At 59.2% G+C, this 9,714-nt stretch overlaps 1 protein-coding gene across 1 annotated transcript in view; it reads left to right on the top strand.

Moving 5' to 3' along the window:
• The first annotated feature begins 3,029 nt into the window (after nt 1-3,029).
• Nucleotides 3,030-9,714, top strand: part of LOC142009101 (tonsoku-like protein) — a 29,649-nt gene continuing 22,964 nt past the window's right edge. The window contains exons 1-9 of the mRNA XM_074986619.1: nt 3,030-3,479; nt 6,016-6,158; nt 6,442-6,625; nt 7,202-7,331; nt 7,568-7,739; nt 7,913-8,027; nt 8,597-8,742; nt 8,992-9,144; nt 9,440-9,565. Of these exons, the coding sequence (XP_074842720.1) occupies nt 3,356-3,479; nt 6,016-6,158; nt 6,442-6,625; nt 7,202-7,331; nt 7,568-7,739; nt 7,913-8,027; nt 8,597-8,742; nt 8,992-9,144; nt 9,440-9,565 (1,293 nt within the window). The 5' untranslated portion in view covers nt 3,030-3,355. The remainder of the gene's footprint in view (nt 3,480-6,015; nt 6,159-6,441; nt 6,626-7,201; nt 7,332-7,567; nt 7,740-7,912; nt 8,028-8,596; nt 8,743-8,991; nt 9,145-9,439; nt 9,566-9,714) is intronic.

Below are 9,714 nucleotides of genomic sequence, written 5' to 3'. Positions count from 1 at the left end.
CCTAGGGCTGTCCCTGGGCTGGGGGCTGGTAATATGGAGCTGCACTAGCTGCTGCGCTGGTGGGCGGAAATGCTGAGAGAATTCTTACCCTCCCCCGGACGAGCCCCTTGCTCCAGGGACCATCCCCCGTGGCGCTGAGCCCCAGCATTGTCCCAGCGGGGCCGAGCTGGCTGGACCTGCAGACCTGGGAGCCTCAGACAGCCCGGCTCTGCGTTGCTGCCCCGGGCGGATCCGTGCCACAGGGTGGGAGTTGGGCAGGTATCGTTTAACTCCACTGCTCTGACTGTGCTGCCCGGCCAGCCGGTACGTCCCTCCCGGCAGCCAGGAAGGAGCTCGTCTCCCAACTGGGGCTGCAGCTCCAGAATCGGGGCCCCCCCAGGGCCAAGGTGGAGGTTTCCTTCCACTGTGACTCAGAGCAAAGCGCTGCCTCCCCCCTTCCCCATTGCGCTCCAGCTGCCCGGTACTTCTGCACGAGCTGGCCGGGGCTGCAGGCTCCGGCTGCATCTCTGGCTGTTGTGCATCTCTCTAAGTAGCAGGGCCCACAACTCCTTAACACCCAGCAGCTGTCCCCTGACCCCCACTATCGACAGCTTCCTCCTGTGGGCTCGGCTGGGAGATACCGGCAGCCCAGTGCCAGCCTCAGGCTGCCCAGCCGTGCCAAGGCCTGCCTTGGGGGGGCAGAATCAGGTTCCGGGCAGGACAGCAGGGGTGGCTGGTGGGGGGAGCTGGCAGAGGGGACGGGCGAGGGTCTGGCAATAGGGCTGACGGGCTGTGTTGCAAAGGGCCTGTGTGGGCCAGAGCTGGGGCTGCAAGAGGCAGCGCTCATCTGCCTTAATTTCTCTCCAGGAGTAATGCAGCCGGGCCCTGGGCCTCGCCCTGACCTGCGCCCGGGTCCCTCCTCACCGGCTTGCAGGGAGCCCCCGTGCCTGCTGCTCCTGGCCCAAGCAGAGGGATGAAGCCTCTGCAGGACTAGGGCAGAGGTGCTGGGGGTGTGCTCAGGCCAGGACTGGCAGGCCTAGCCCGGCCCCAGGGGGCTCTCTGCAGCCAGGGGAGGCTCGCCTTGCTGCGGGCGGGTGCAGCCGGAGGAGAGCTGCAGGGCCCCACGGCGGCGAGCTGAGGGCTTTGGTACTTGGCGTAAGATTTCTGTATAGTCTGTCTTCATGAAATCAAAGAACTCTTTAAGTTCACCGTTATTCTCATCTAGTGCAAAGACTTCACTGAAGACCTTGAGGACCAAACACTCTACGTCGTAAGAGAGCATTCTCAAGCCATGCTTTGCTGTATTGTGTACTATCTGAGTGCTGCAATGTGTTGGTACAAGGTTTGGTAAATCCAGCATTTGCTTTAGGTGCACAAAACCAGACTCATTTTCTTCAAAATCTCTCTCTCCATATGCCACAATTTTATTCTGTACCAGACTGGCATTTTGAAGACAACTCCGTAAGTTCTTTACAATCACCTCTGATGTTTCATCTGCATCTTCAAGAAAGTCTAGGAGTGATGTGCAGATTCCCTTATCTTTATTGAAGTACTGGATGACAACTGAGAATAGTTTCATGCTCCCTATATTAAAAGCATCCACTGAGATTGAGAAAGGTGCTGATCCAATGTCTTGCACAGCCAGTTTTAAAGAATGTGGTGCTAATACAGCCTCGATCAAAGCTTCTACTTTTGTCATTCCACAGTGAATTTTGGAGGCTATTTTGGAATCAGGGAAAACGGAGGGGTACAGTTTATTTCCACAATCTTGAGAACGGTAGCTGTGGTAGTGTTTAACTCCAGGATATGTTAAAAGCAATTCAGCTGCGCATATGCGTTGTTCTTCAGCATTGTTACTCTTTACGGAGACTTTATTGCTAGCATTACACCACACCTGTCCTTGTACTTTGATTTTGTGACCCTTTGTTTCTGCATGATGCTTGACGGCTTTTACAGAATCAAACTTAACTGTGAATTGAACATCACAAATAGAACAATATCCTGAGTCTTCATTTGCCTTTATAAGCCAATTCTGATACTCTGGGAGTTGCAGCCACTCATTTTTAAAAGTGCACAGCCTTCGAATCTTTTTTTTTCCGGGTTCTGTCATTTCGCCCTTGCATTTGTCCGACTGCAGCACAGTTTAGCCACCAGATAAGATTGTTGACTGTGGACATCAGTTGCTTCTCTCTGCTTTTGTTGACGCACTAAAAAAGTTACCCAGAGAGTCGATTAAACATATTGTTGTGACGGACCATCCCCCACGCTTTACGGAAAAAGGGTTATGAACACACCTATGAATAACTCAGAAATGTTTTGAACAAAAAATGACTTGTGACCTATCATTTTTAATGTTATAACCCCCTGGACCTGTAAAATCTATTTATGTACACGTATAATTTTTATAGTTAAAGTTATGAGTAACGTCTGTTAATTAGGGTGGGGAGATAGCTCAGGGGTTTGAGCATTGGCCTACTAAACCTAGGGGTGTGAGCTCAAGCCTTAAGGAGGCCAGTGAGGGATTGGGGCAAATTGATGCCAGGGCAGGGGACTGGATGAGATGACCTCCAGAGGTCCCTTCCAGCTCTAGGGGGTGTGTGTGAGAGGGGGCGGGGCGGGGTGTGGGGTGATGGGGGGTGAGAGGGGGCAGGGCAGTGGGATGGGGGGTGAGAGGGGGCAGGGCAGTGGGGTGTGGGGTGATGGGAGGTGAGAGGGAGCAGGGCAGTGATGGGGTTTGGGGTGGGGTGGGGTGGGGTGATGGGGGCGGGGCAGGGCAGTGGGGTGTGGGGTGATGAGAGGGAGCAGGGCAGTGATGGGGTGGGGTGATGGGGGCGGGGCAGAGCTGTGGGGTGATGGGGGGATCGAAGGGGGTGCACTATCTGGGGCGTGATGGGGGAGCAGAGGGGGCCGGGTGATGGGGGGAGTCAGAGGCAGGTGGGTGATAGGGTGGCAAGGGCAGAGGGGGTGTGGGATTTGAAGGCGATATTGCAGTTGTGTGTGGCAGGGAGGCAGGAGGGTGTCAGAGGGGGTGGAGGTGGGTGGGGCTGAGGGTGTGTGGGTCAACATGTGGGGCCAGAGAGAGGGTCGTTTATAGGTGGGATCGTTGAGCTAGGCTCCCAGACGGGTCTGGGCAGTGTGGGGTTAGGGGGTTTGGACTACCCTGCGACAGTCCTGTCCATCTGTCTGGGACTCAGCTCCTGTCTCCCCCAGGGAGCATGCAGCCAGGCTGGGGGTCAGATTCCATGGTGGTGGAGGTAATTGGAAATCCTGCGTGTTGTGATTTGTTGCCCTGAGCTGGGCACGTAGTTAGAGGGCCGATGACTCTGCGCCAGAGGGGTTTGATGCTGACAGGCTGTGGGAGCTTGACCGGGTTCTGATGTTCTTCTCTCCCCCCGGCCCCCCAGTGCTCCAGAAAGCAAAGGACAAGGCCCGGAGGAGTGGCAGCCTGAAGGAGGAAGCTGCCATTTGCAACCAGCTTGGGGAGATCTTGGCCAGACATGGTGAGTGGGTCCCAGGGCCTGGCTCTCAATGGCAAAGGGTGGCTAGCTGACTGCTGTCTGGCTCTCGTGGCCAGGGCTGACGCTGGGAGAGATGGGTCCGGGAGAGCCGTTCTGAGGAAGGTTTGGAGGCCCTGCTTTTGGGGCCACCGTTGGAAAGTTGGTCACTGGGCAATGCTCTCGGCTGTCTTTGTCGGTGCTGGTCTGGCTGTGTTTGTGACGGCTGGGCTGGGGAGGGCTCCTGGCCGTGGGAGCAGGCCTGGAATGGCTCTTCTTTGCAGGGATGGTACATCCATGGGCTGGGACCAGCCCCCAGGAGATTGTGTCTGCCACACAGCTGACCTTCCCCCAGCAGGGAGCCGATTCAGTGCGATGATCCTGGCCTGTGACCTGAGCCCTGCTCTTGAAGAAGAACGCCCCATGCCTGAAACTCCCTGCCATTGTGACATCTAGCTCTCTCTTTAACCTGAATCTTGTTTGGCCTCCGTCCCCACAGCTCCCTGCAATGGTTAGAAACCTTCTCCTTTGTGCCAGCCAACTTTACTCAAGACTCTCTGTTCTCAGGCCAGCATTGTCCCTTGCATTCCCTGCTTTGGCCCCAGCCTGGGCCTGACCTCCTTGGTGTATCACCGGAGACTCGGGGGACACCCTCACAGCCTTCTCTTTGCGAGCTAGGCCAGCCAAGTTCTTCCAGTCACCTCTGCCTTCCTCAACAACCTGAGTGGCTCTTCTCTGCCTTTCTCTGGGGTGAAGTCCCCCTTTGTGCTCAGGAAATGGTACTTCGTGTTCCAGACCAGCTGTCACCAGTCATGGACGTGGTCCTCTCTCTGCTGGAGAGACTGTGCCTTTGCCTGCTGTGTGGCTGCATTGCATAGGTGGCTTTAGTCACCCTATAACCAGCCAAAGCATCCAGGTTTCTCTCACCTTCCTTCACTTCAGCTGATGAGCCTCCGGCTATCGGTAGCCCTTCACTCCAAGCACCTTGTCCTTTGTCGTACTGAGCAGCGCCTCGTTTCTGCTGCAGGCTTTGAGATCCCCCCGATCGTCCTGCCTACCATGCCGATCCTCCTCCGGAGCGAGCGCCCTTCCTGACTTGTGTCTGCAGCAAAGCCCATCAGTGCACTCCTGCTGTTCCTGCCTTGGGCATTAATAGATATGGTACAACTGGGCTCGTGTCGGATCTCTGAGGAGCTGTGCCAGGAGCATCCCTGCCCTCTGCCAGTTTACCTTTCGGCACAGCCTGTTGCCTTCACCCCCTGAAGCCTGTTCTCTCCCCCTGTACGCTCCTGGGCTGATCCCAGAGTGCTCCAGTTTGGCTAACGTTGCATGTAGCTAATTTTGTCTGATGCTCTGCTGCCATCCAAGTGTGCTAGAGCCACTGTATTTCCTGTAGCTAGAAAATCAGAGGCCATCAGCTACAACATGGGAGATAAGTATCACAGAGGGAGCCATGTTAGTCTGTAACTTCGAGAACAACAAGCAGTCCTGAGGCACCTTATAGATTAACAGAGATTTTGGAGCATGAGCTTTTGGAGGGAATGAACCGCTTTGTCAGAGCATGTCTAGGAATGAGTACAGCAGAAAGGGATCGAAGGGTTACAGTGGACCACAAGCTAAATATGAGTCAACAGTGTGATGCTGTTGCAAAAAAAGCAAACATGATTCTAGGATGCATTAACAGGTGTGTTGTGAACAAGACACGAGAAGTCATTCTCCCGCTCTACTCTGCGCTGGTTAGGCCTCAGCTGGAGTATTGTGTCCAGTTCTGGGTACCGCAGTTCAGGAAGGATGTGGAGAAACTAGAGAGGGCCCAGAAAAGAGCGACAAGAATGATTAAAGGTCTAGAGAATGTGACCTATGAAGAAAGGCTGAAAGAATTGGGCTTGTTGAGTTTGGAAAATAGAAGACTGAGGCGGGACATGATAGCGGTTTTCAGGTATCTAAAAGGGAGTCATAAGGAGGAAGGAGAAAACTTGTTCTTCTTGGCCTCTGAGGATAGAACAAGAGGCAATGGACGTAAACTGCAGCAAGGGAGGTTTAGGTTGGACATTAGGAAGAAGTTCCTCACTGTCAGGGTGGTCAAACACTGGAATAAATTGCCAAGGGAGGTTGTGGAATCTCTGTCGCTGGAGATAGTTAAGAACAGGTTAGATAGATGTCTATCAGGGATGGTGTAGACAGTACTTGGTCCTGCCATTGGGGCAGGGGGCTGGACTCGATGGCCTCTCAAGGTCCCTTCCAGTCCTAGTGTTCTCTGATTCTATGTGATGCAGCAGGTCTTTGCCCACGAAAGCCTTTGCTGCAAAATACGTTAGTCTATAAGGTGCCACGGGACTTGTTGTTGTTAACATAGGAGTTGTGCTCTTGATTCCCCGGTGCATGTCAGCTCTGAGCCCCAAGAGGGGTTACGCCCCGGGCTTGTTACTCTGGCTGCTCTTGTAGTTGATGGAGTGGGTGCGCCTCATCCCAGGGGCCCCTGCTGTGCCTTGGGAAGCCAGCTGGCTCGCTCGTCACCCCAGTGTCTCTCTGCTCCCGGCAGGGCGGTACCGAGAGGCGGTGGTGGAGCACCAGGAGGAGCTGCGCCTCCTGGAGAGCGTGGAGGATGTTATCGGCTGTGCCGTGGCCCACCGGAAGATTGGGGAGCGCCCGGCTGAGCTGGAGAACTATGAAGCTGCTTTGAAGGTAATGGGGGAGAGGGGGATAATCAGCTGCAGGGATTGGGGCTCCCCAGGAGCTGGGCTGAGAGCTACTTTCCCAGTATTCAGCCCCGCCAAAGGCCACGGGGTGAGAGGGGCAGCAAGCCAGAGCAGGGGCGACAGAATGGCTGGAGGGGTTTAAAAGGGAACACTAGGGCACATAGTGGTAACCCCTGAGCTGTCAGCCTTGCAGGGCCCAATTTAAAGCCAGCCCAGATCCATGGGGCTTGGGGGGTCTCATGCGCCCTCTTGTTCTCCTGCTCCATCAGCACCAGCGCCAGCATCTGGAGCTGGCCTGCGCTGTGTCCGACCACACTGAGCAGCAGAGGGCTTGGGCCACCATTGGCCGCACCTACATGTTCGTGGCGGAGAGCAGCCAGGCCGGGGAGGCGCTCTGGGAGGCGGAGCAGGCCTTCATGAAGAGCCTGGCCATCTTGGAGGAGCAGCTGGAAGGTGAGAGCCGGGCTGGGAGCTGTGGGACACGGAGCTAGGGAGGGGAGCCATCAGCTTGGGATGTGGTGCGCCCTGGGGAGGGTCACCAGTCGGCCTCTGCCTTGGCTGTCTGACCAGACGGTCTAAGTCCCCACCTTTTACCCCTTGTCCTTGCCCCAGAGCCTGCATCTGGGATGTCCCTGGTCCCTGAGCTCCATCCCCTCCCCGAGCCGGAACTCCCTGGCCTGGCCAGGAAGGGGCAGGCCCTCAGGCTTTTATCCGGGCTTCCTATCTACTCGTGCTGGCTTGTAAGGCCGAGTTAGGCTCGCCGCCGGGATTGTGGGATATGCAGGGGCACTCAGGGACCTCCAGCCTTTTCTGATCTCTCGGTTCCACACCAGGGCAGCCAGGACCGGGCCCGAGACTGTTCCGTAGGGACCTCCCAGCACTCCCACCCCATCCCTTGGGAGACAATTTGCTCAGCTCATTCGGCCAGCTGGAGGGTGAGGGGTCCAGGACCTGTCCAGCCCCTCTCTGGCCCTGGAGCTCCTGCCTTGTGGAGCCGGCTGGGTGACGGGCTGGCTCTGGCTGTCCCAGGGAAGGTGCCGCAGCGGGAGCTGAGTGAGATGAGGGCCCGGCTTTACCTCAACCTGGGCTTGGTGTACGACAGCATGAAGGACCAGGCCAGGTGCAGCCAGTACATCAAGAAGAGCATCTTCATCTCCGAGTAAGGCCCTGGCCCCTCCCTGGGGGGGGCGGGTGGTGGTGCTGATAGGCCGAAGGCCCCTCTGAAGAGCTCCTGTGTTTCCCTGGGGTTCACCCTCTGCTGGTGGCTGCAGCCGTTTGGCTCAGGAAACCGGCTGGTGCTGTGGCTGGGGGGTGTCAGGTGGGGGCACAGGGCCCAGGGGTTTCCTGAGGACGTGAATGGGCGGGCGACCCTGGGGGTGACCCATCTCCCTCTAGGCAGACTCACCTCTACGAAGACCTGTACCGGGCCTACTTCAATCTGGGCCACATCCACCTGCGGGAGGGGCAGCACTCCAAGGCCATGCGCTGCCTGGAGCGGGCACGCGACTGCGCCCACACCATGAAGGAGAAGTGCATGGAGAGTGAGTGCTGTGCCGGCATCGCCCAGGTGAGGGCAGCGGGGAGCCCGTACTTGGCCCCCAAGCTCTTCCCCCTGGGGCCTGACCACCCAGCATGGCCAGTAAGGGGACAGCCCCCTCCCCCCCGCCAGGCCAGCACCCTTTGGTAGTTGGACCTCTCTGCCCCTCCCCTTGCTGACCCTGCTGCCCTGGGGCCTTGCAGATGCTCCTCAGCCTGGGGGACTTTGTGGCCGCCAGGCGCTCGCTGAAGAAGGCCTACGTGCTGGGCTCCCAGCAGCCCCAGCAGCGCGAGAGCATCCGCAGGAACCTGCGTTACGGTGAGGGGGCTCGGGTTGGGGCTCCCTGCGACACGGCGCGGGGGGGGCTGAGGGGACCCAGTGGCCTGTGCAGCTGGCCGGGAGGAGGTTGGGTGTCACTCCCCAGGGCTCAGCCCAGGCTGACTGGGGCTGGGAGCTCTCCACCTCTGGCTCTCAGTGCAGCCCCTCCCCTTCACAGCCCTGTGTGGCTTGTGGCTCCTGGGGCGGTGCCCGCCCCCCCCACCCCCGTGTCACAGGCACGCCCAGGGAAAGGTGCCGCGGCTTCTCGGGTGCAGGGCCGCGCTTGCACAGGCCACTCCTGACAGGGCTTCTGGCACGTCCCCGACGTAGCCCCAGTGGCACCACAGGGCGGTGCTTTGACACTGACCCCGCACCAGCCCAGGGGGGCAGCGAAGGGGGCTCGGCAGGTGCTCACTGTCCCAGAGGCCTGCAGGCTGGGTTGGGTGAGGGGGACCTTGGTCCCCACATACCCCTTCACCTGTGGCTCCCCTACCTGCCCTGAGCCTCTAGGGGGAAGAACCCAGCCCACCCCCGGTGCGTGCCACTCACACTGCTGGCCTCTCCCCCAGCCATGAAGGTCAGCCATCTGCAGGAGGCTCTGGAGGAGGCAGTGCCCGGCGACTTGCAGACAGCCCTGGGCCTGTGTGAGCAGCTGGGGGACCTGTTCTCCAAGCATGGGGACTATCGCCGGGCGGTGGAGTTCTACCAGAGGCAGGTGGGTGAGGGCTGCCCCTGCTCTCGGCCTGTGGGCTGGGGGAGGACCAGGCTGCCTGGAGGCTGGGCTCCGTGCATGGTAAGGGGCTGGTTCCGCTTCCTCCTAGCCGCCGAAGTGCTGCCAAGCTCTGGCCCGAGGGCAGGGGCACCCGCTCAGATTCCTGCAGGCAGCAGGGATGGGGCTGGGCGAGCCCTGCGGGGGCGGGCGGCCACCCCGGGCACAGCATGCTGTGGACGGTGTCTCTGGCAGCTGCGCTACGCCGAGTCCCTCCAGAAGCCTGAGCAGGAGCTGGCTGTGATCCATGTCTCTCTGGCTACCACCTTTGCGGACCTGAGGGAGCCCGGCCGGGCGGTCCAGCACTACCAGACGGAGCTGGCGCTGCGGCGAGGAAACCCACTGGAGGTGAGGGGGCGGCCTGGGCTCTGCCTTCTGCCCGCCGGTCTCACCCTGCAGGGCCTGGGGACCCCGTGCTGGGCTTGGCCGTGCTCTGGGGAGTTGCGGGAGGGGAGCTCAGCTAGCAAGCAGGGCCTGGCTGGGTCCCACAGCTCGGGAGCAGGGAAGGAGGGTGGGGCAGGCGTAAGAGTCAGGATGGCAAAGGACTTGCTGTTTGTCACTTACCCCGTGCCCCTGGGTGGGCTCCCTGCCAGTGGAGCTGGACTGGTGAGGGGAAGCTAATCCCATTGTCTGTGTGCCCCAGGAGGGGAAGACCTGGCTGAACATCGCCCTGGCCAGGGAGGAGGCTGGCGAAGGCTACGAGACCCTGGAGCCCTGCTTTCAGAGCGCGCTCCGGTGCGCGGAGCAGGCTGGGGAGCCCAGGCTGCAGGTGAGGGGACGGGCCCAAAGCTGCTGCCCAATGGGGATGCCAGTGCTCGCCTGCAGCACCCCCTTCAGGCTGGGCAGCTGGCAGTGCCCCTCCCGGGGTCCCCCGAGCCTGCGATAACTGAGACTGGCACCCAGGAGTCCTCCCAGCCC

The sequence above is a fragment of the Carettochelys insculpta genome, chromosome 2 (genome assembly GCF_033958435.1).
Source record: "Carettochelys insculpta isolate YL-2023 chromosome 2, ASM3395843v1, whole genome shotgun sequence".
Classification (NCBI taxonomy): Eukaryota; Metazoa; Chordata; order Testudines; family Carettochelyidae; genus Carettochelys; species Carettochelys insculpta.
The sequence above is the reverse complement of the archived record's forward strand: the minus strand, read 5'-3'. Positions and strand labels throughout refer to the sequence as shown.